The sequence below is a fragment of the Canis lupus genome, chromosome 21, assembly GCF_003254725.2.
Source record: "Canis lupus dingo isolate Sandy chromosome 21, ASM325472v2, whole genome shotgun sequence".
Lineage (NCBI taxonomy): Eukaryota > Metazoa > Chordata > Mammalia > Carnivora > Canidae > Canis > Canis lupus.
In genome coordinates, this window is record NC_064263.1 from 30,032,695 (window position 1) to 30,058,313 (window position 25,619).

General features: G+C 46.3%; 2 protein-coding genes across 14 annotated transcripts in view; one reads left to right on the top strand and one right to left on the bottom strand.

The window, feature by feature from the left end:
• Positions 1-12,983, bottom strand: part of FHIP1B (FHF complex subunit HOOK interacting protein 1B) — a 23,540-nt gene extending 10,557 nt beyond the window's left edge. For 2 of the 13 annotated variants that reach the window (XM_025459281.3, XM_025459279.3), the window contains exons 1-6: positions 12,784-12,981; positions 2,459-2,787; positions 1,696-2,331; positions 1,180-1,338; positions 913-999; positions 543-710 (exon numbers count right to left, since the gene is read on the bottom strand). In XM_025459281.3, coding sequence (XP_025315066.1) covers positions 543-710; positions 913-999; positions 1,180-1,338; positions 1,696-2,331; positions 2,459-2,596 — 1,188 coding nt within the window. In that variant the 5' untranslated portion in view covers positions 2,597-2,787; positions 12,784-12,981. Of the gene's footprint in view, positions 1-509; positions 711-912; positions 1,000-1,179; positions 1,339-1,695; positions 2,332-2,458; positions 2,788-4,143; positions 4,227-8,502; positions 8,614-12,047; positions 12,463-12,757 lie in introns of those variants that run through there. The other 11 variants (XM_025459283.3, XM_025459273.3, XM_049098667.1 and 8 more) reach the window with 9 other exon arrangements.
• Positions 12,984-16,964: 3,981 nt separating this feature from the next.
• On the top strand, positions 16,965-25,153 carry CNGA4 (cyclic nucleotide gated channel subunit alpha 4). The gene is given in 7 exon segments (XM_025459296.3): positions 16,965-17,838; positions 17,841-17,865; positions 18,006-18,107; positions 18,311-18,417; positions 18,730-19,375; positions 20,133-20,482; positions 22,228-25,153. Coding segments are annotated over 7 exon segments (1,725 nt in total). The 5' UTR covers positions 16,965-17,804; the 3' UTR covers positions 22,689-25,153.
• Positions 25,154-25,619: the final 466 nt, after the last annotated feature.

A 25,619-nucleotide genomic window follows, 5' to 3' on the forward strand; every position in this document is an offset into this window, starting at 1 on the left:
ACCCATGTCAACCTTGTTTACCATTTATCCTGAGTATAAATGTTCAGAAAGGAATGTTTAAGTAGGTAGGTAAGTGGATGGGTGCTCCAAGTTATAGCAGTTCAAATGCAGCAAATCCAAAGGGGAGAAAAACTAAGCATATCAGTAGCAGCAGGATCACCTATCAAAGCAGACACAAAACCTGGAGAAGTGATCTCAAGTCACCCACAGCAGGCCCCAGAACAATACACAGCTAAAGAGAACCTCAGGCCAATGCTACATTACAAGTATAGCACAATGGCAAAACCTCTAGTCACGAGGAGCGGCCAGTTATCCAGAAAAAGTAACTGTGTTCTAGATTCATATATTACAAAAGCAAGGGAGTAGATTAAAATCTGTACCCAAAATGGTCAAAGTTTAATACTGTAAAGTAAATGCCACCTAACTTTGAAGTGATTGCTGGAGACAAAGGCCAAAGAAGGGCAGACACACCCTCCCAGAACAACAGTCAGAGAGAGAAGATGGCTCACCCAGGTAAGCCAGGACAGAGGTAGGGGCCATACCCGGGAGTTGCTGCCAATTCGGGCAACGAGGGTGTCAAGAATGGTATGGGTGTCATGCCGGTGTAACAGCAGGAATCGCAGGAAGGTACGGAGCAAAGCAGGCTCTGAGATACTCCGTAGGAAAAGTTCCAGATAGGCGGTACTGGCGATCATCTCTTCCACAGACGTCTGGATGAAGGGAAGGGAAAGTTTGGAAATTTAGGGCTTCCCTGCACATATACTGACTCATTTTCCTTCTAAGAAGGAGGCAGGAGCAGACAGGATAGAAGGGAGGAGGACCCAGCCCACTGCCTCCCACACTGGTTCTGGTATTTAGGTCACCACCCCTTAACCTAATACCCTAATCTACCTTGCCACCCATAACTCTCACCTTGTGCAGGGCAGGGCCCATGACAGGCACTAGAAACCCATTATGGATATAATCAACTAGCTGCTTCTGCACCAAAGGATGAGCCACCTGTAAGGGTACAAGAAAGAGGGTGGAGGAATGTGAGGTGGCCACTGTCTGGGAGTGGAATGTACAAAGCAGGCACCCTATCCCCAAAATGGCAGAATAGAACTCCAGGGAATATGCCCCCTTCCCCCGCAATATCCCCAGAATGACCAAGGGACCAGACCTCCTGGGAACCCATCCCACCTGAATGACTGCATTGCAGAATTCTAGGGAACTCATGAACAGCGCAAGTGCTGGCACTCCCAGCCAGTCCTCCCGTCGCAGGCAATGCCAATCATCCCCTGGAACCTCAATCTTTCGGGGCAGTGAGGAGTATAGGGCACTCAGCCCTGTGGCCAGCACCTGGGGGCCATCCCCAAGGACAAGTTACAAAAAGCGCAGACAATATAAAAATAGGGAATCAGGGGAGTTACTAACCCAGAGTTTTGACAGGAGTAGGGGAAAGAGCTATTCCTAAAGCAGATACTTAGTTACTGAATGTGCCAGGACATCACCTGGGAACACTGGCCCATGAAGAACCTTAGTACCTGTGCTATCCACCTAAGCCCATGTTTCATCCCCACCCCAACCCCAGGTACTTCTTTCAAACCCAAGGGGTCACTACCTAAAGGAGAAGGACCCAGTACATAGCCCCTCCACGTCTTCTGGATAGCGAGTGTCTACACACCATACCCCACCCCCATCCCAGGAGGTGCTGACCGGGCAGAAGTACGAATGATCTGCAATGTAGCGGCCCACAGTGGGACTCCCAGCTGACAGAGCCATGAGCAGGAGTAGGGCGTCACGAGCCTGCTGGCCCAGCGTGCCCTCTCGATGGACGAAGGGAACAAGGCGAGAAAAGAGGAGAAGACGGGGGGCAGCTCCAGGCTCAGGAGGTGGCTGTAGGAAGAACTCGAGCAATGAAGGCTCCCGGGCCAGACACACACATAGCTGGCTGAGAAGTAGCACCAGGCCTTCATCTAGTGCTGGGCTACTGGGCACAGGGCGGCCACAGGCATCCAGCAAGGTCAGCAGAGCCTCACGAACTGGACCATGTCGCAACAGTGGCTGGCGAGCTTCGCTCACTAGCATCTCAAACAGTTTCAACTGCTCAGCCCGCCGTTCCTCAACCCCATCCCCAAGCTCATCCCACTGAAGCTGCCACGCCAACACACGGGTTAGCAGGTCCTCACGCAGAGCAAACTCCAGCAAGGGCCCAGGGGCCGTGGGGGCGGAGGGAACCGCACGATCTTCTACCAGCAGTGTCAACATCTGGTAAGTGTGGTTGCGCACAGCACTGAGATCATCTACACCCCCAGCCGCACGAGGTCCTTGCCGCTCCAGGATTCGCACCACCTGAAGAAGACAAAAGATAGAAGGAATCTAAGATGTTATGATGACTAAATGGGATGGTGAGAGAACACAGCAGGTTAGAGGATTCAGGTAGCCAGTAGATCAGGCCATTTTGCATAGAATCTCCTACCTGAGACCAGTGATTCTTGAAGACCATGAGGCAGGTCTCAGGATCAGCCATGACAGGGGTCTGCAGATTGGCCCCCTGAGGTACACGGTGCCCAGGGCCCCGGGAGGCCAATCTGCTCAGCCAGTTCATCCTCTCCATGAGGCAGGCTGGGCAGGGCCAGTGGCCAGAGGGCCACTCTCTGAGAATCTGCCAGCTGGAGGCTTTCTCCACTTGTATCTCTAGTCTGCTTCATCCGGTCTGTAGGAGCCAGTAGCTGGCCATGGAGCCAAAAGATATACCAGGCTAGAGTAGTAAGCCCAGAGGTCACTGCCTAGTCCAGACCTGCAAATCTAATTCAGAGAGAGAGAAAGGAAGAGATCAACAGGAGTTTGCCTCTCTCCACTCCCCAACAGGCAGAACTCAGAGCCACCAATCCACTGAAAATTCCACTCATGCATAGCATCTTAAACAGAACTCATTTCTACCACCAAACCTGTTACTCCTCCAGCCTTCTCCATCTCAAGAAATGATACCAACATTCACCTACATGCTCAGGCCAAAAACTTGAGGATCCTCCTTATTTCTTCTTTTCCTTAATTCTAATACCTAATTCAACAGCAGCAAACCCTATCACCTATACCCTCAAAGCATATCTTACTATTGCAATTGTTTCCAATCTGGTCTCTGTGCTGCCAGTCTTGCCTCCCACCTCACCTCCCTGACAGGTATTTCTTTTTCTTTTTCTTTTACTTAGTTACTTAGTAGGCTCCACACCAAGCGTGGAGCCCAACTTGGAGCTTGAACTCAGGACTCTGAGATCAAGACCTGAACTGAGATCAAGAGTTGATACTTAACTGACTGAGCCACCCAGGCACCTCAGAGCAATATTTGTAAACTAAATTATGTTACACCTCTCCTCTTGAGGTGTATACCCACTGAATACTCTCCAATGATTTCCCATCACACTAGTAATAATCCAAATACCTTACCGTGGCTTTTAGAGCCCTATATGATCTAGTCTGTATTCACTTTCTACCATCCTCCTCCTCACTCATACTTTTCTCGTACAGGCCTTCTTGAATACGTTCTACTCCCTCAACCTGGAATGCTCTTCTGACCTTCACATTGTTCACAACACTCCATTGTTTCTGAATGCAATTTCCTCAGAGGCCTTACTTAATTCTATCTAACTAGCACATCTTTACTCTCTAGCTTCCTAATCTTACTTTCTTCTTAGCAGGTTTCACTATCTAAAGATACTTATTTGCTTATTTATTTGTCTAGCTTCACCACTAGAATACAAGCTCACTGAGGGCAAGGTTTACCTGTTTTGTTTACTGTTGTATCCCCGGTACCTAAAGCAATACCCAGGGACTCAGTAAATATTTGCTGAATGTACGAATGCTTAAGTAAATAAATGAATGAACAAATGAATGAACGATCAAGAAACCCAGTCTTGGGGCACCTGGGTGTCTCAGTCAGTTAAGTGACTGTGGCTCAGTTAAGTGACTGTGGCTCAGGCCATGATCCCCGGGTCGTGGGATCAAGCCCCCTGTGAGGCTCCCCGCTCAGCAGGGAGTCTGCTTCTCCCTCTCCCTGTACACCTCTCCCCGCCTCCCTCTGCACTTTTCTCATGCGCTCAAGCTCTCTAAAAAAATAAATAAAATCTTAAAAAAAAAAAACAAAAAAAAACAGTCTTGGCATACCTGGCTGGCTCAGTCAGTAGAGCATGCTACTCTTGGCCCCAGGGCCAACGTGAGTTGGAAACCCACACTGGCTGTAGAGATTACTTAAAAAAAAAAAAAAAAAAAAAAAAACTTAAAAAAAAGAAAGAAATCCAGTCTTGATCCGACTCTAACCATCTGGGACGGCTGAGGAAGAAATTATTTTGTACCTGTCACAGTCCTTCCCTAGAAGCCTACCCAGTAGGAAATTACCCAATAGACCCTTAACTAGCTGAATATACTTAAGAGGTAGAAATCTAGAGCCAATCAAAAGAGCAGGACATTCATTTCAGCAAAGAACACAGGGACACATTCCCATATAGAGATACATATACCCCACTCCTGCCAGATATATACAACACTCACTCCTGGGGACATGACATGACACCCTCCCTAGAGAAAGGGGAAAGGTACCAAAATAGCTGTTGGCCTAGACCATAGCTCACAGCTCCTTCTCTATCACACCCCTCACCCCCTCAGTAGTATTCAGAGGAAAGGTGTGGTTCAGTTGTCCTTCCTCTTTAGGCTCAACAAAGGCTGAAGGAACCAGAGACCTGGCACCGCCTCACACTTTGCCCTCAGGTTATGTTAACACCATCCCCTTCCACCCAGATTCTCCATTACCAACTCACAACTAAAGGAAGGTAGCAACTAGGCTTAAGGAAACCTTTGAACAGGAGATAGTCTTCTATAACAAAGGGCAGAGCCAATCCTAAACAGCAGGCAGGACTCACTCACTAACTCTGTAACTAAGTACATCCATACTGATAAAGTACTGAGCACACTGCTAAATAATCAATGGAAACACAAAGACAGATAAAAACAGTTGGAGAACATAAATAAAAACTCCAATGAATATTACTAACAGAGGTATTTACAAAAAAGTTACAGAGACATGAAAGAAAGCAACTAATTCTGCCTGAGAGACTATAAGAGGTTCCAGAAAAGAGATGATGTCTTACTTAAGTCTTTAGCAATGAGATACTGGCCACAAAGGGAACAGAGGGAGAGGCCTTCATATTAAAACAGTATGTACAAAAATACGGCACCATGAAAGAACATGATAAACTTGAAAAACAGTTCCGGGTTTGGGCTGGCCTAATCAAAGACTACTTAGAGAAGAGAGATACAATATTTAGTTGAAGGGTAAATATGGGTGAAGGTTATAATTATCATTGAGTATCAAGTTTAGGTTTTATCTATTGACACCCTGGAAACAAAGGAGGTTTTCAGACAAAGAAATGACAAGATTAAATTTGCTTTTAAAAAGATGTCAGATAGCAGTATAAGATGGAGCAGAGAGAGGCAGATGGCAGATGAATTAAAGTGGTAAGAGCAAGATTAGAAAAGATAAATCTGAGATTCACCTTTATCTTAGCCATGTCCCAGGTGATAATGAAATTATTTACACCTGTAATATCTATGCCAATAATAGCAAGCTCGTGCAAAAGGGATCAGATCACTCCTTCTTCTTCACATTACAGTGCCAACACAGTGCCTGGCATTCAACAATGTTTGTGGAACTAAATGCTAAATTAAAAATAATTATAGTTAACATATATCGAGCACTTACTATGTGCCAGGCTCTATTCTAAGCACTATATGTAGTAGCTCATTTAAACCCCATAAAAACTCTAGATGTACTATTATCTCCATTTTACACATGAGAAAATCAAAACCTACAAAGAGTAAATATACTAAGTCAGCTAGCTAAAAGGAGGAAGACTGGGATGCAAATGCAGATACTCTGCATCCACTTAATTTAGCCAGGAGGTAGAAGCAACAAGACCTGACAAATGGAGGATAAGAGAAGACTCTAATATGAACTATAGGAGATTCAGTAAAAGATAATGCCATTAATGGGTCAGAAACATATAACAATAGTATAAAAGTGTTTTAGAAAAGAGGATGAATAGCTTTGTTAAGCTTTGAGACACCTATAGGATATCCATAATGTTCAGAAAGCAAATAGAAATATTATCCTTGAGCTCAAGAGTGAAATCAAGACTAGAGATATATACCCAGGACTCAAGAGTTTATATAGGTGGTAGATGAAGCTATGCGATGGATGGAATCAAACAAAGACATCAGCAGATCTTGAAAGGAGCTGAGGATGACATCATGAGGAAAACCAGAAATTAGGAAAGCAAAGGAGGTGTCTTTGAAGACTGTGAAGGTAGCCAGAAATGGAAGGAAAAATCCAAGAAATAATGATAATCTAGAATTCAAAGAAAGGAAGTTTCAAGAAAGTGGAGACTGCCATAATCATAATGTATAGTCTACGGAGAGACTAAGTAAAATAAAGATTGAAAATGATCAGTCAGTTTTAGCAATCAAGTTTTAGATAAACTTAGGAAACTAATTAGTTAAAGAATGACTAAGCCACAGAAGTATAAGACACAATAACAGGAAAGTCAGTGACATAGGGAGGGATGAAAATAGGGCAATGGCTTACAGAAGCTAGGAGGGATGGGAGGAGTCAAGAGAAATAGCTTTTACTCTTTGGTTTGGTTTTATTTTAGGATGGAGAGCCTCAAAGATGTTTGTTAAGTGAGGAAAAGAAGTATGAAGAAAATAACAGGTTGTAGATAAATGAGCTGGGGATAACTGACAGAAAAATCAGATACAGGACTAGTCTGAGAAAAAGAAGTATTACTACCTTCTCTGAGAAAGGAGGAAAATAGTAATAAAGGAGGCGTGCCAGTTCAGGTAGATCTGAAACAGGGAAGCTAAAATCTTCCCACCTAACCTTCCCTCACTCACTCACCCAAGAGAGTAGGGGTGAGGCAGAAGAGGAATGAGAAGGTGATAGAGCCACAGAACGGATGTTCAGTCTTTCACACATGATTTCCTATAAACCATCAGTCATACAGTCTAGTAGCTACCAGCGGCAGGGATGTGCTTAGCCATCTGCCCAAGTCCTTATGCTACCAAGTAAGCACCGGCTGGGGAAGGCAAAGCCAACAGTTGAGAATACTGGTAAGAAATGTCTTCTTTTACGGGCTCTCTCACTGCTAGTAGCCCCAGGAGACTGCATCCTTCCTTACTGGTTTCCTGAACTCTGCCCATGCCTTTGTAAAACAATCCCTTTATTAAATTCTTCCCAAACCAAATTTGTGCAATCTGCCCCCTGCAACTGATACAAGAGCATTACTGGTTACGGAATGCTTCTCAATCATATCTCATTTGAGGACTGAAAATAGAGGCCTGACGGTCAAGTAAGAGTAACACAAAGTAGTAGGTAAAGAAGGAGCTCTGGTTTGAATCTCAGTCCACCATTTTCTAGCTGTGTGACCTTAAATAAATCATTTCACACATGGGAGCCTCAGTTTCCTTACCTAAAATTCCTGATAAAATAAGTATTGTCAGTATTTTAAAAATTAAATAAAATAATCTATGTAGGGGGGCACCTGAGTAGCTCAGTGGTTGAACATTCTGCCTTTGGCGCAGGTTGTGATCCTGGAGTCCTGGGATGGAGTCCCAATTGGGGGACTGCTTCTCCCTCTTCCTATGTCTCTGCCTCTCTCTGTGTGTTTCTCATGAGTAAATAAACAAATCTTTTAAAAAATAAATAAATAAATAACCTATGTAGCATGCCAGGCATATAAAGCAGGTGCTCTGTAAATGACATTTTCCTTTCTCCTTTCCCTTTCCTGATCCTACCTGACCAGGGTATCCTCATCCCTGACTTAGAGGAGATCTAACCTGCTCTGACACATCCATCCCTACCACCTCCCACTCAAACTCTGGTGAGCTGAAGAAGAGCCAAGCATCCAGTTTCAGCAAAGTAAAGCTTTAACATGTCCAAAACTAAACTGTCTTCAGCTCCTAGAATTCAATTCCAAAGATTAACAACCAACTCCTACCTTGCATATAACTGGAGTGCCCACTTCTGCTTCACTGCTTGACCAACAAAGGGCACTGCTCACAGACGCAAGGGGAATAGCCTCCAGGACCTTTCTTCATCCCCCCACCCCCACCCCAACTCCAACTCTACTCAAAGAGAAGAGCCACACTGAAATCAGTGTCTCAGAACACAAAAGCTAACATGTAACCCGGGCCTCCTTCACATACTGCAAAAACACAAAAGAAGACCATAGCTTGGTGTTCCTGTCACCTACTTAAGACTTTCTCATTCCCTGTTAACCGTACAAAGTTCAAAACGAGACAAAGAGAATGGAATTAATACCCTATTACTGTGCCCTTTCCTCTCATTACAAAGCCTAGAAAAAAAGAGTTGACCCCTCTTTCCAGATTTATCTTCAGGCTCAGCCACAGAGGAAAAGGAAGAAGAAAGAGCCAATCTGTCAGAACCACAAACAGCCAAGGTCAGTCACTCACCTTACAGCACAAAATATGGCCTTACAGGCACATTCAGCAAGGGTGTCCACCAACCTCAGAATAGCAGGCACAGGGCGGGAAGTGGCTCAGTCTTACTTATGGACCTTTGCCCTGGGAGAGGCAAAAGAGGGAGGGAGCTATGAGCAGGGATACACACCTGCAATACCTACAGCAGACAGGAAGACCAAAATGACCTTTCAAGAACAGGTCAGTAAAATCCTGGCATTTCTTTCCCTACAATAGCTCTTTCTAGGCAAGATGACTGATTACTGACATAAGAGGATTGAATAAGCCATTATCCTAAATACTGAAAAGTAGAAAGATCTGATTAAAACCTCATAGGAATACAAATGGTAGGGGGTGAGGGGCCAGGAGAACCTCACAGAAGCCTCCTAACCTAGAGCTCAGCTTACACATAGTCTCCCTGCTTGTCCATCCCTCATGTATAGGACAAATGGGCTATCAGTGTGTGATCCCAACTCACTCCCTCCCCTCTCCCCAAGAATCTCCGTTTCTTGCAGGGATCTCACCTGACTCCAGGACACCCTTTATACAATGTGAACCTCAATCACAGTGACTCTCCTTTACAGCAAGGAAGCTCCATGTCACACGTGGTTCTTTCTCCACCCCTCTTGGGTGATGACAAAGATGTCAAAAAGAGGAGGAGAGAATGAACTAGATCCTAAAGAACAAGGAAAGTTCACTGGGCAGAGAAGAAAAAGTATTCTTAGTAAGGGAAACAGCTATTACAAAGATCTCAAGGCTCAAAAAAGTAACATGTTTGTTAGGGAACTGTGAACAATTTATTCAAGCTAGAACACAAAATAGGGAGTGGCAGGAGACAAGGCTGGAGAGGTGAGTTCAGGCCAAATGATGCCATATTAAGGAATTTGGATGTTGTCCTACAGAACACAAAGAGCCAAAGTTTTTAAGCAGAGGAGCTCCATGATTACATTTGTATTTTTAGAAAGATCATTCTAGGGACAGACTAGAAAAGAGCAAGTCTGAAGGCAGGAGACTGTTGGGGGTGGAGGGGAGTCCAGATGAGAGACGAGGAGGAAGTAAACTAAAGCTTTACAGTGAAAATGTAGCCATGGAGATGAAGAGGAAAATAATTTAGAGGTTAACATACTAAGATTTTAGTAACTGACTAAATACAGGGGGTGAAGGAACAGAAAGAATGAAGATAACAGCGAAGCCTTTGCCTGGACTGTGATACAGCATGTGGTACAACAGCACACTCTCAGAGCAAAGACAGTGAGTTCTATTCTGGACATGTAAATCTGTAATACCTGTGGAGATATATGGCAGAGCACTGAATATATATGACGGGAACACAGAGAGAGATTATATCCTCATGATATGCTTTTGTATTTCACACTCTCTCTCTAAATTAAAATTATCTTTTCATGTATCTACCTCTCCCAACCTGAGTGAGAATTCCTTGAGACCTTAGACGACCATGTCTCACTCATCTTATCTCATAAAATTTAAGTTTCAGACTACATACTGAAAAAGTATTTGCTAAATGAATAAATGAATTCATATATGAATGAATGAATTTGCTTTCCTAGCACTCAGCAGAGTACCTGGTGCATAGCCAAAGTGGAGTAAATGGTTACATACAGCACTCTAAATATGTTTCTATCTCTACATCACCATCCTCATTTATGTTACTTCTCAGATCTACCACTAGTCTGTATGTCTAAGTCAAAAGCCATTTTACTTACTGTACTACTATTTCAACAGAGTTCAGTATAGTTTACCAAACCCAGTGCTTTCTCCAGAACACTCAAGAATTTGGACAGTCCCTAAGAACCCTCTGATGACTTGACTAATCCAACCACCATCACAATGTGATCCAGGTATTACGTGATCTGTTCCCATGTCATTGCCACAATATTAAACAGAACCCTCATCTTGGGCAGCCCCGGTGGCTCAGTGGTTTAGCACCACCTTCAGCCCAGGGCCTGATCCTGGAGACCGGGATCCAGTCCCACGTCGGGCTCCCTGCATGGAGCCTGCTTCTCCCTCTGCCTGTGTCTCTGCGCCTCTCTCTTTCTGTCTCAAATGAATGAATGAATGAATGAATGAATGAATGAATAACGAACCCTCATCTCTGTGGCACTCTCAAAATCTCTTTAATCTCTTTTGGAACCACATTAATTATAAATCATTAAAAAATGCTTTTTGCCAATATAACGTCCTCCAGGTCATCACAACTCTTCCCAAACCTAACATGTCTTTTACTCCACATGGCTTCCACTCTCTGCTACAAATCTTCTTTCCCCAAGTCACTCACTCTCAGGAAACCAAAGTTTGGGCTCAGCTTTGTCACTGTCACGATGTGACCTCTGGTTTATGAATGATTCATCATCTATAACATAAGAATTCCTGCCCTTGCCTACTTCACAAAGTATGTAAACCCAGTGAAATGTGAGATTGAATGAATGCTGTTCAAATGTCAGAAGTTATCTAGAATTACTGTCTAAACACAGGCTTCCTAAAAACATAACAACAACAGCCACACCATCATCACTCTAAATTTCTGCATTTCAGGAACCAGTAAAAATAATTTCTAAAAATTTTTGAAAATAGGCTTGTTACTTTTTATTTCGGCAAATAAGACCATTTCTTTAAAGCCCACCATCTACTGTCACCGTTATTTCATCAGTCAGAAAGCACTTTAACACTAAAATAATAATCTCAGAATGAACTTATCCTTATGGAAAACTCATGTTTCATGTCATCTTCCTCTCTTTCCTCCTGGATGGATGAAGTCTTTATCGTGGACTGACACTATCCTTGGCCCAATGTTTAGTAGTCACTGCTCCAAACCCTGTCATGATACATGTCAGTTACAGGGTTTTGCTCATCAGGGTAGGCGGTAAAGGGTTCCACCAGCAACAAAATGTTTGGCCTCCAGAGAGAAGCAATGGAAACATACCACGGCTCAGAACAGTTGGTTCTGAGGCTGAGACTCTAGAACAGAATGGCAACTTGGGCTTTGGCTGCTCCTCATTCTCAAGAGAATAGTCCTGATGGGAAAGGCCTAAATCTCCCTGAGGTCGGGGAAGGATAGTATCTGGGCTCTATGGTCAACTGCCACTAGAGAGGACAATTTAGTGGTGAAGTGCCATCCCAGCTGTCTGGAACTTATAAAATGTTCATGTGAGTATGGGTTGGCAGGGAGAAAGGGATCTGTAACATACTAATAATAAAGTGAATCCAAAACTGTGTCATGGACAGAGGAATGAGTTGCAAAGGGACAGGAGAAAACTTCTGCGGGCGGTATATGTTCAGTATCTTGAAAGTGGTGACGGTTTCACAGATGTAAACATATGGCAAAACTCATGTACAGGTTACCTATGAGCAGTTTATTGTATATACATTTACCTCAGTGAGGTAGGATTTTTTTTTTTTTCTGTGAGAAACTGAGAGCAAACCCATTCTGTTTGAGACCCTAAATATAGTGTTGCATGTAACAAACCACGTGACTTTCACGACAGTAGAATTAGCTACTGAAAACGGTTAGTCCAACTTACATGACAACCCTCGGAGTCCCGCAGCCAAGCATAGGTGTAGGTGAGGGGCAGCAGGGGAGTAAGGATGCCCAGAAGCAGGTGGAGAGAAAACAAACGAGAGGCTGTCACAGCCAAAAAAAAAAAAAAAAAACAACTCCATGCGAGGGACCATCTCCAAGTCTGGAGTCCCAAAGAGGAACTTGAGAAACTGGCAGTTTCAGTGATTACTCTGGTTGAAAACTAAGCCTCAAGAAATGATTTTATCATAGTTATTACTGCTCGTGACGCCTTCATTTTTCTGTCCTCGAAAAGCCAAGTGCACGACACTCGCACCCAAGCTGTCCTACTCGGTCTGCAGCTGGGCAGGACCCTGGGCAGGACAGTCCATCCAAGTAGGCTCCGGAGCCAACCTCAACGTTACGGATCCTCGTCCCTTCCCGCACGCCCTACCCTCAACTCCCGCATCCACGCCCCAGCAGCCCGCACGCTCCTGCCTTTGCCCTCTCCTCTCCCCTCCCGCACAGGCCGTACCCTCACTCAGCTCCCAGGGCTGCCCTCACCCCTGCCCACAGGTGCCTCAGCCCCTCCATAGCCGTGTTCACAAGTCCTTCCCTTGGCCCCTCGAGAAGCACCCCCAGCCCCTCCTCCCTTGCCCGCTCACCCTCCGGCTCTCCCGTGCTCTCCTACCTGAGACACTCACACCGGCCCCTCACCACATGCCAGCCCCTCACCCTGTCCCCTCACAACCAGCAGTCACCAAGTCCGCTGCCGTCTTTCGTCAGCTCCTCAGCCTCTCACGCGCCTCTCCGGGCCCTGCGGCCCATACTTGCCGTTCACTCACAGAACCCCGACCCTGACCAGGCCCGATGGCCGCAGCCCTGCTAGGTGAGCTCAGGCCGCCGCCATCGCTCCTCAGGCGCACCAGCCGCGCCCCGCCCCGCGCCACACGCAACCCGCGCCCCCGCGCACCCCACGTAACCGCCCAGCGACGCACCGCTGGGCAGTGGCGTGCCAGCTCATTGGCTGGACCCGTCCAGAGCCGGAGCGTCGGAGCTTGTTTCCTGGCAACGGCCGAGCGCAGGGGCGGGGCCGCCGACGGCATTCCGAGCAAGGAGCCCCGCCTCTTCCCCGGGCCCCGCCCCCTCGCGCCCTAAACCCCACCCCTCTGAAGGACTCCAGCGTGTCACAGGGAAAGACGGCTGGGGAGGCGGAGGCCCGTAGGGCGGAGGCGGAGCCTGAGGAGGAAAGGTCGAACCGGAGGGCAGAAGGCGGGACCTGAGGGAGGGCCGCGACTCTAAGAGGCAGGGACAGGCCAGGGGCGGGGCTGAGGAGGGAGCTGAGCCCGGGAGACTCCGTGGGGGGCGGAGCCAATGGTCCTGGGTGGTGCTGAGGGTGGAAGAGTGGGCCGGGGGCGGGGCTAGAGCGAAGGGTGGGCCTGCGGGGAGGAGTCAGGGGGGGGGGCGGGGCCTATGGAAAAGCTGAGCCCAAGAGAGCGCTGACTGCAAACAGACCAGGTCGTTTTTGCCCCATCTGCGCGCAGGACTTGGACAGTGCCGGGGCGATGACCTCCCCTTCCTAGCTTCCCAACACCCGCTGTCCCGTGATTCGCCTTGGACACCGTCTTGTTCAGTCACTCAAGGAGCAAGGAATAAGCACCCCCACCCCAGGCAGGATTCCAGATCAACTAGAACCCATCTCTGTCCTGCAAGACCTCAGCCCTTTTTTTTTTTAGTTTTTTTTATTGGAGTTCAATTTGCCAACATATAAAATAACACCCAGTGCTCATCCCGTCAAGCGCCCCCCTCAGTGCCCGTCACCCAGTCACCCCAACCCCCCGCCCACCTCCCCTTCCACTACCCCTTGTTCATTTCCCAGAGTTAGGTGTCTCCCATGTTTTGTCACCCTCACTGATATTTTCACTCATTTCCTCTCCTTTCCCTTTATTCCCTTTCACTAATTTTTATATTCCCCAAATGAATGAGACCATATAATGTTTGTCCTTTTCCGATTGACTTATTTCACTCAGCATAATACCCTCCAGGTCCATCCACGTCGAAGCAAATGGTTGGTATTTGTCATTTCTAATGGCTGAGGAATATTCCATTGTATACATAGACCACATATTCTCTTAAGACAGACCATTGCAATATAGTGTAATAATTGCTATCAAAGAGCAGCACTTAGCATGGCTTGTGTGTATGAAGGGAAAGAAGGGCGAAGGGGCTTAGGAAAACCATCAGGAGTAAATGATGTCTGGGGCACCTGGGTGGCTCAGTAGTTGAGCATCTGCCTTTGGCTCAGATCATGATCCCAGGGTCCTGAGATCGAGTCCTGCGTTTGCTTGTCCCTCTGCCTATGTTTCTGCCTCTCTGTGTGTGTCTCTCATGAATAAATAAATAAAATCTTCCCAAAGAAAAATGAGTAAATGATGTCTAGGAACAAGCAAGAATGTGGTAAACTAAGATACAGAGATGAAAGTTTCAGATCAGGTCTGTGATTTATTTCAAAGTATTGTACCAATGTTAACTCCCTGGTTTTGATCACTGTACTCTAGTTATATAAGATGAGAACAAGGGAACATGGCTAAGGAGTTTACAGGAACTTTCTGTACCTTTTTTGCAACTTTCTGCAAGCCTGAAATTAGTTTAAAATAAAAAGCATTTAAAAAGAAGAAATGGAAGTTTCAGCCCAAAGGATCAGTCATACTAAGGCAAGGAAGAATGAACAACAGGTGGGAAGGTGCTCTGGGAACTACAATCAGTACAGCATGCCTGGAGCCTAGACAACATGCAAAGGAAACACAGCAATGAGGCTGAAGACATGGATAAAGGTCAGGAACAGGAGATTTGCATGCCATGTGAAGGAGTTCAGATTTTATCCTTGGGATAGCATAGAACTGTAAAGAATTTTATACATGGTCAAACTGAGAAGGCCCAAACTGAAGTAATAAAGTTACAGAGAAATGGACATGTAGATATTAGAAGGTAGGGCACCAGGGCTTGAGGACTAGATGAATATGAAAGGGAAAAAAATTAAAAACTGATGCTTAGTTTATATAAGTTTATTCACAGGCAAAACTCAACTATGGTATTAGAAGTCAGGCTAGTGATTACACTTGGAAAGCACAGACTGGAAGGGGGCAGAGTAGGGTTCTTGTGAAGGCCACTTACATGGGTGTGTTCACTTCATGAAATTCATCAATCTATATACTTAGGAGATGTGCACTTTTTAATATATATGTTTGTTCTGGTTACTATGCTGCATAACAAATCATCCCAAACTAAGTAGTGTAAAACAACCACCATTTCTTTATGCTCATAGATTCTGGGAATTCAACCAAGATACAGCAAGAATGGTATATCTCTAGTCCATAATGCCTGGGGCCTCCTATAAGACACCTGAATGCCTGGGAGTGACTTGAGGCTGGTGGCTAGAGTTATTTGAGTCTTCTTCACTCTTTTTCACATGTCTGATGTGAACAAGGGCTGGGACAACTCAAAGGCTGAGCTCAGTTGGGACTGCCAAACACAGTACAGAGACATAACTGTTCTTTGTGGCTTGCACTTCTCACAATGTGGCAGCTAGGTTCCAAGAGGGAGTATCCTGACATGGAGCTTCCAAACAATGAGAATTCCCAAGAGAACCAGAAGGAAGTTGCACAGCCTTTTATGATTCAGCCTCAGAAGTCACTCCTGCTATATTCTATTGGCTGACACATTCATAAGGGAGGAGTGTCAAAGAATTTGTGGCCATTTTTAGAAACTGTCACAATGTCATGACATTAATAATAATGAGAGTAATAATAATAAATACTAGTGCTAGATGTTTGGGCTGAAGGCCAGAAGGAGGGATTACAAGAGAAAGAACAGATAAAGGAAAATAGCTCAGTTATAGATCCAATGGGCTAAAGGTGACTGTGGAATATCCAAGGGAGGACATCCAGTGAGCAGTTAGAGGTATAGATCGAGTTCCTGAGAGTCATTAGGTAGGAAAGGAAATCCTTTGGGTGACTAAGATTGGCCAGAGAGAGCTAGGAGCATGGAAAGAGAGAAAGGCCTAGGTCATAGTCCTAAAAAAAACACCAACACAGAAAGGATGGGCAGACTGGCTTACAAAAAGACTGAGAAAAAATAAGTAAAAACCAAGAAACTGTGGTGTCACAGAAGCTGTAGGAAAAGAGGATTTCAAAAAAAATAAAAGGTTGGAGACTATAGACATTTCTTCCATGAAATTCTTCAAAACACATATCTGACCATATTACTTAACTACCCAAAACACTCCACAGGTTCTCCATTGCCTTAAGATAAAACCCTAGCTTTATAAAATGGCTGAGAAAGTTCTCCCTGGGCTGTCCTCAGCCTGCTTCATCTTGCACCACTAGCCCCTCACATTCTCTACAGAAACTATTTGATGTCTCCCAATCACCCTTGTTTTTTAAAGCCTCTATGCACTTTGCCTCTACTGCTTGCTCTTTGTTCTCTCATCTCTAGACCTAACTCCTGTTCATCCTACAGAACCCAGGCTCAGTTGGTACCCTCCTTATAGTGTAATGGCTGTATGTATATCCATCTAACAGAGAAACCCATCAAACTGATATGTAACTGCCTCTCGACCCGACTATTTCCCCTACCAAACTCTGAGTTTCTAGAGGGCAGGGAGTATGTTTCATTCATCTTTTATCCCCAACATTGAGCATAATAGTGGCTTGGTACATACATAGCAGGTATTCTGATTATGACTGAGAAAAGATGATAGAAGTGAAGGGGACATCAGTATGAGGAAGAATTTTTAGGACTTTACTGTTTGTTTTGCTATGGGAGAGATTTAAGCATGCTCATAGAAAGGGGAAAATTAAGAAGGTTGAGGATCTAGATAACATATGAAATAGCTAATGGGATCAGGTACTAGAGGTAATAAGAAAGGAATGAGGGCAAAATCCCCAAAGAAGGGCCCCCATCACACTCATCCAGTAAGATTGAGGTAAGGTGGGGTTGCCTGGGTGACTCAGTTAAGTGTCTGACTGTTGATTTTAGCTCAGGTCATGATCTCAGGGTCAAGAGATCAAGCTCCAAGTTGGGCTCCATGCTCAGAGGGGAGTCTACTTCACATTCTTTCTCTCCCTCAGCCCCTTCTCCTGTTATTCTCTCTCTCTCTCTCTCCCTCTCTCTCTCCAATAAATAAATAAATCGTTTTTTAAAAAAATTGAGATAAGTTGGGTGCAGAAAATGAAAACAGAACTCACATTTGATATGACAAGCGTTCTTTGTCCCAAGAGACTAGTTCAGCACCTGACATAAATGAGCTATTCTGTAAATAGTTGTTAAATGAATAAATAATGAGGCCCAAGCAGGTAATTTACACAAAGTAAAACAGAATGACTGAGCCTACACTGGCACCCGCTTCTGCTGACTTAGAAGACCCCTAAGTAGTTCAGCTTGGCAGGTGAGAGAAGAAACAAGGCCCAGGCTTACCTCTGAGGTATGCACCCCCACCTCCTCCAGGGACCTCATTAGAGATGTTTAGCTGGGCAAGTGTAAGCCCAGGCCCTGGGAGACAGGGCGGGGCGCTGGAGCCACACTGCCTCTGCCCCTTCAGTAAGGGCTGGCCCTGGTTGTGTTGCTAAGAGCTTCAGAAGTCAGAGAAGAGTCACAGCTGGAGATCAAGGGCAGCCTCTTCAAGGCAGGCAAGCAGGCAAGCAGTAGCCCCCACCTCCTGAAGCCACCCATCAATCAGCAGAGGCCCTGGGTATCTCACATCCAAGCATCAGGCCACAGAAGCATGAACCAGGACAGCAAAGTAAAGACGACGGAGTCCAGCCCCCTGCCCCACCCAAGGCCAGGTGAGAGATCCCGGTCCCTGTGTCACATCTTTCCACCTAACTGGATGGAGTCTGATTCTTATTGATGCCCCCAGTGACAAACTCAATATTGAATGTCTGGTGAAGAAAATGAAGCACTGCTTCTCCTCTTCTTTCCACAGGAAGTTGCTGCCTGTCCTCGACCCATCTGGGGATCACTACTACTGGTGGCTGAACACAATGGTTTTCCCAGTAATGTATAATCTCATCATCATCGTGTGCAGGTTCGGCAGGGTGCTGAAGGAAGGGTCTTAAGCAGAGATAAGAGCTCAAGAGTCAGGCCAAGGAAAGGGGCAGGCCCTTGGTCAGGACCCAAGGGAGAGGCAGCATGGTAGAGAGGACCCAGGGCAAAGTGCTGAGTGCCTTGGGGAGATTGCATTACACAGAGGGTGTTCTTGAGCCAATCTTTTCTATCCCTGACATACAGAGCCTGCTTTCCTGATTTGCAACAGAGTTATCTGGTGGTCTGGTTAGTGCTGGACTACACAAGTGACCTGCTATACCTACTGGACATCGTGGTGCGCTTTCACACAGGTCAGTGAGCCCAAGGCTGACCCTTTGTTCCATGTTACCTTCCTAAAGATGGTCTTTGAGGCACAAGGAAGTGACCCCCTCCCTGATAGCAGTTTTGCATGCCTCCATGCTCACAACACCCCTATGCCCATCCCAGAAACCCTGGAGCAAGTTTATGTCCATCCCTATCCTGTCCCCGTGTCTGTCTCCCTGTCTTACGGTGGCCCACCCACACTCAGCCTTATTAGTGAGGTAAGCGGTGCCTTGACTCAGCCCCATACCTCACCCCATCTCATGGCTGATCCCAGCCTGTCTCCACCTCCTCCTCCCCAGGATTCTTGGACCAGGGCATCCTGGTGGTGGACAAAGGCAGGATTTCAAGTCGCTACGTTCGCACTTGGAGCTTCTTCTTGGACCTGGCTTCCCTGATGCCCACAGACTTGGCCTTCCTGCGTCTGGGCCCACACACTCCTACAGTGAGGCTGAACCGCTTCCTGCGTGCGCCCCGCCTCTTTGAGGCCTTTGACCGCACAGAGACCCGCACAGCTTATCCAAACGCCTTTCGCATCACCAAGCTGATGCTTTACATTTTTGTTGTTATCCATTGGAACAGCTGTCTATATTTTGCCCTGTCCCGGTACCTGGGCTTCGGGCGTGATGCCTGGGTGTACCCTGACCCCGCACAGCCTGGCTTTGAGCGTCTGCGGCGCCAGTACCTCTATAGCTTTTACTTCTCCACGCTGATCTTGACCACTGTGGGTGATACGCCGCTGCCAGCGCGGGAGGAGGAGTACCTCTTCATGGTGGGCGACTTCCTACTGGCTGTCATGGGTTTTGCCACCATCATGGGTAGCATGAGCTCTGTCATCTACAACATGAACACTGCAGATGCAGCTTTCTATCCAGACCATGCACTGGTGAAGAAGTACATGAAGCAGCAGCATGTCAATCGCCGACTGGAGCGGCGAGTTATTGACTGGTGAGGATGCTGGGGTCCCAGACCAGAACAGGGAGAGGTGTCCTGGATAAAGCCTGAGAAAGGTGGCTGGGTCCTTACTGCCTAGCAGGCCAGGCAGGGCAACTAAAGCATGGCATTCATTGAGAGGTTCACTGGGCAGGGCTTAGAAAAGAATGTCTTCCACTAGTTGCATCTGGACTTAGGGGACTGGGTTGGATAAGAGATTATAGGGAGAGGAACTCATACACAAGGAAGGATAACCTGGAATAAAAACTGCCACTGCCTGGTAGGGCTCAGAAGTCCCTGGAAGGGCTAAAGGGAGAAGAGCAAGACTTGCCAGAGGATGGCCAACAAAATGGTTGACTATGTCATAGTTGTCCATATTATGGGATAAACAAAAGGAAATGTCAGCAAGTAGAGGAACTCAAGCAGGGGGCCGTTAAATACAGGGTTTGGTGATTGAAGTAGGTATCAGTGGGATGGTACAAGGCATCACTGAATGGTGGGTGGGGTAAAGTTTGACCATAGGTAAAGGGTATCTTATTCATTGTCGACTGGAGGCTTTCAGGCCCTGGGTAAGGGAAAAGAGGTCAAAACATATCTGTGTAGTGACCCTGGAGTGAAGATATTCATCAGCCAACTGTCAAGTATTCCCATGACTCCCGTGAGATCTCAGTGTGACTGGGCCCTTGGCTGAGGCTTAGCTGAATCCTAATGGAAGGAATAGAGTTAGGCATCTAAGGAGCTGGTGAGGAACAATTGCTGCCCTTGTCCCCAGGTACCAGCACTTGCAGATCAACAAGAAGATGACCAACGAGGTAGCCATCTTACAGCACTTGCCTGAGCAGTTGCGGGCAGAAGTGGCTGTATCTGTACACTTGTCTACTCTGAGTCGGGTGCAGATCTTCCAGAACTGTGAGGCCAGCCTGCTAGAGGAGCTGGTACTGAAGCTGCAGCCCCAGACTTATTCGCCGGGAGAATATGTCTGCCGCAAGGGGGACATTGGCCGGGAGATGTACATCATCCGTGAGGGTCAGTTGGCTGTGGTGGCAGATGATGGCGTCACACAGTATGCTGTGCTTGGTGCAGGGCTCTACTTTGGGGAGATCAGCATCATCAACATCAAAGGTAGGCACCCCAGTGTTTGTTCCAGGACAGGGCTGGGAGGGGACAGCAGAACCCTGCACTGACACTAAGTGGTACTCCAGGGCCTACAGATTAAGGAAACCTGCCCCCTTGCCTGAGTCACTAGAAAAGCAGGACACAGAGGGTCTGTACCCTGAGAAGAAGCCGAGCCAAGGTTAGCATACAAGGTGGATCCTTGGAAAGAGGAAGTAGATCTGCTCTGTGGCTGTCAACCCAAGGCACCAACAGACCAGTGGAAAGTGACAGAGATGATATTTATTGCCACACTCACCACTTGCCATGTTCAAAGTGCTTCACAAGTACCAACTCACTAAATTCTCACAGTAACTCAGGTAGGTACCATTACCTGTATTTTAAATGTAAGGAAATAGGGGTACAGAGATGTTTGGGAAACTGTCCAAGGCCATTGAGATAATAAGTACACACACTTGGAGTCAGTACAAGAAACTTTCTCACAGCCAGATGGAAAGGAGGTTAGAAGGAAGGCATTGCCGTTCTCTCCACCAACTCCAGGCCAGGCCAAGTACTAAGCGCTGACACGCCGATTCCTTTTATCCACCTGCGCAGTAGGTGTCGGTATGCCTAAACACAAGCAAAGACACTGAGGCCCCAGGAGATGGGGGTACATGGCAAGGAGTGAGTGCGCTGTCACTGACTGAAGCCACGGGGCTGTCAGCCTGGGGATTGCACTCTCTAATTGTGCCAAGGGCCTCACATCTGGCCTCCAAGGACCCTTCAAGCTCCATTTCCTGGATGCGGTCAGCTGCTGTCTACCTGGTTTTGGACAAGTCATTTCCCTTTATTAGGCCTCAGTTTTCTCATCTATCCAATAGGGGATGATATCAAAAACCCAAAGGGCAAAAAATAAATAAATAAATAAATAAATAAATAAAAATAAAAAAAATAAAAAAATAAAAAAATAAAAAAAAAACCCAAAGGGCTATTTGTGAGGATTAAATGAGTTCTATGGATAAGGCATCAGCACAGTGTCTAAAGCATAGCAAGTGTTCACAAAGGGTAGTTCCTCTGAGCTTTGCAGCATTCGGCCTAACGTATCTTCCCCGCAACCCCTCACCAATACCTTCCTAAAAATGTGAATACAGCTCCCTTGCTCAAAATATTTCAGTACTTTCCCACTGCCCTCAGAATAAGGTGTAAACTCCCTGTAGTGGTTTACCACACCCAGTGTGCCCTGCTCTCCCTTCCTCTTTCCATTCTCTTCACACTTTGTACTTCAGCCCCTCTGGACTGCTTACAGTTTGCTGCAGCCACCTGTCTCCTACCTACATCTCCCTCTGCTCATACTCCTCCCTCTGCCTGGATATCTCTTCCCTCCCCCAGCCCTCCCCCTCTGACCCCTGCTCAGTCAGACATCACTCCCTCTAGGCTTCCTCAAAGTTTCTGCCAGCTTGTCAGGGACTCTTTACCAGTCTTCCCACAGCATTGGATGCACACCTCTACACTGCACCAGCTATATACTGTTTTGTTACTATTCCTATCCCATTAGATGTCTAACACCTCTAGACTGAATTCTTGCAGGCACATCACTATTACCCACCCATCTCAGGGCCTGGTCCCCAGTAAACGAGTAAATGAAAGAATTAATAAAGCAGAAAGAGAAGCCTGAAAGCACAAATACAGAGGTAGGGGTCCTGGTTCAGGAATGAAAAACCCCTGACACCTATCCTAATTAACTGTCCTCCCATGTGTCTGCCCATGGGCCACAGGAAACATGTCTGGGAACCGCCGCACAGCCAACATCAAGAGTCTAGGTTATTCAGACCTGTTTTGCCTGAGCAAGGAGGACCTGCGGGAAGTCCTGAGTGAGTATCCAAAGGCCCAGGTTGTCATGGAAGAAAAGGGCCGTGAGATCCTGCTCAAAATGAACAAGTTGGATGTAAATGCTGAGGCAGCTGAGATTGCCCTACAGGAAGCCACAGAGTCTCGACTACGAGGCCTCGACCAGCAACTTGATGATCTACAGACCAAATTTGCTCGCCTCCTTGCTGAGTTGGAATCCAGTGCACTCAAGATCGCTTATCGCATTGAACGGCTAGAGTGGCAGACTCGAGAGTGGCCAATGCCTGAGGAAATGGCTGAAGCTGATGATGAGGGCGAGCCTGGGGAGGGAACTTCCCAGGGTGGAAAAGGCAGGACTGGCCAGGAGGGACTCCCAGACCCAGAGTGACCCATTCCTATCCCTAGGACCCCTACTTCCAAGGGAATCCAGAGTTGTAGGAAAGCCTGCCAGCAGAAATTCTGCTATCCTGTCTGCTAGGTTCAGAGATGGGAATGAATTGGGGGTATAAATGCTCACCTAGAGATATAGGAGTATAGCACCCATTCGCATCCCACTCCCCAGCGCACCCATACACACATAGACACACCCATATACATATAGACACACAGACACACACATAGACACACAGTTGCATATACACATATTGCACTCAAGACTGCATTCCATATAAAATACTCTCGAGTTCCCATTTTCAGAACACATATGCTTTCTCACAAACATAGGTATGTCTTATACCCACATAATACATATGCATTCATGCACCTCATAAAGACCCATATACTGAGACACACACCAATAGACACACAAATGCCCTCCACAGGTGTGCACACCCTTGTGAACACACAGAAACACACCCAGAGCCCTTTTCTTTACAGATATCCTTTAAATGCCTCTCACAAGGGAGTTCACAAATGTAGCCTGCAAGTTGCACTTCAATAAAGTATTTGCCTCCTCATTAAGCATTTTTGGGAGTGACAGGAAAAGGCAAAGCCAATAGAGGGCCAGGATGAATTCTGTCTGAATTCTGAGTCACCCGGAAAAAAGAGCATGCGCTGTGTAGTAGTTGGTAGATTTGATTCAACAGGGGCCTGGGATACATGATAAATTGAGAATCAGTGCTGAGCCAAGGCAAAGCAGGATCATGAATCACATGATGTAAGTGTGCACATGCTCTCATAGATAATAGTCACATATACACACTGACCATTATATTTCATTCCAGAGTATGTATCTTTAACTTTGTGAACTCTGAGTGATTTGACCTAGCTTAGTGGACCAGAGTAGACACCTCTTTTCCTTCTTCCTTCCTCTGGCCCAGTCCTGGAGCCTGAGGGCAGAATAGAGCTACTTCATGTTCAGGACTGATTTCACAGGGAGGATAGTTCACAGGGCCACTCACCTAGCCCTGCTCTACTCTGTCAGTTGTTGGAGCTGGCTTTGGTGCTGGCAGAAATCCAACCGTCCCTCTATATGGTATTTTTACTTTTTTACTTTTGGGGGTTTACTTTTTTTTTTTACTCTTTGGGTTTTTTTTAAAGATTTTATTTATTTATTCATAGAGACACGGAGAGAGAGAGAGGCAGAGACACAGGCAGAGGGAGAAGCAGGCTCCATGCAGGGAGCCTGACGTGGGACTCAATCCTGGGTCTTCAGGATCAGGCCCTGAACTGAAGGTGGCGGTAAACCGCTGAGCCACCCAGGCTGTCCTATATGGTATTTTATAATACAGAGCGGCAGATAGGGACTAGGTGGAGTAGAACATCATGATTGGAAACCACTGGAGATTAGTGTTTGGGGAGTTTTTAAGTAACTGTGGCATACTTGGACAGAGGTCTGCAGACTTGGGGCAGAGAGAGTGTCATGGGGTCTCTGGGGGGAATCTCCAGATCATAACCACCCTAGTCACAACTTGAGCTCCTCCAGGGCCTGGCCAGTCTTTGGTCTAAGCTGTGCCAGGTGGTGTTTTAAAACGTACCTTGGATTTAATTCATCAGTATGACTGAGTGATGACACATAGCAGTCAATGCCACTGAAAGAAGAATTTATTACTTACAGTCCCCAAGAGGAAGGGGCACACCACCATGCAGGGCCACCCAGGGAAGCACCAGGGTGATGAGAAAGCAGAAGGAGCAAGGGAAAAAAAATGGGCAAAAAACTCTTTTTGCTAGTTCTGGAAAGTTTTTAGGTGGGGACATCCACTTCCTGGGCAGGAAGATTTGGGAGCTTATGGTTGGATAGCTAGTAATACAATTTTCAAAAACCCGTGAAAGTGAGACCACAGATCAGGTTGGCCCATGATTACAGAATATCAAGAATTATTATTACAGGTAGTACAAGAGAATGGAGGGTAGGGCCCTTAGTGCTGACAGGGCAGGAGGTGTGGGAGTATCTGCTGATGTTTAGTCATGGAGACATTCCCTCAGAACTGTTGGTGTCCTCAAAACTGGACAACCTTTTGAATATAGTGGATGCAGATAACACAGATGCACCCAGACATGAGAGACTGGGAACAAAACTTTCTCACAGAACCATAGGAACTGAGGCTGTGGCTGGAGTCCAGGTGTCAGAAGGCACTACAAGTCATTGCATTAATTCTTTTAAAAATATGGGGTTATTTGTCATCTCTTCCTCACAAAATATGAAGGCTGGCACTAAGTCTATCTTGTTCATCTCTGTATCTTCAGGGCCAAAACTGTCCCTGACACATAGTATGTCCTCAACTATGTACTTGACAACCAAAGAGATGGGAGTTGAAACAGATAAAGACCCAAAGTTGGAGAAAGATGTATGTCGATTTCTTAAGAGATGTACCTACCGTCTCTGCCCTCAAACTGTGTTGAGCTAGAATGGGTGGATATCTTATACAGGCCATTTTCGTGTACCTGATGGATTTAGGGAGCTGAGCTTTCCATTGACACTAAGCTTTCCATTGACACACTACAATGTGCACACTTGTCCAAGAGAAGGAAGGCTCTCTTAGAACAGGTGGCTCCTACCACCCCCCATAGAATCCTGTCTACAGCACGAGGAGGGTGGTAACTGACCATCTTTCCTGTCCCAGATGGAGAAACAAAACTCTTCTGGGGCCAGATGTGCATCTAGCTCTGCCTCTGCTATTTCAGGATGCGGAGGGTTCCTCAGGGTGGAACCACCATGCCAAAAGACATCTTGAATATCAGCAATTCCAAGCTGGCATCCTCTATTGCTGGAGTGATTTCCATCACTGCATGACAGACACTGTTTTGACAACTTGGGATCAAACTGGGTTGAATTAGGTCACAACAGACAGAATATTAATATTAGTTACTGTGTATTAGA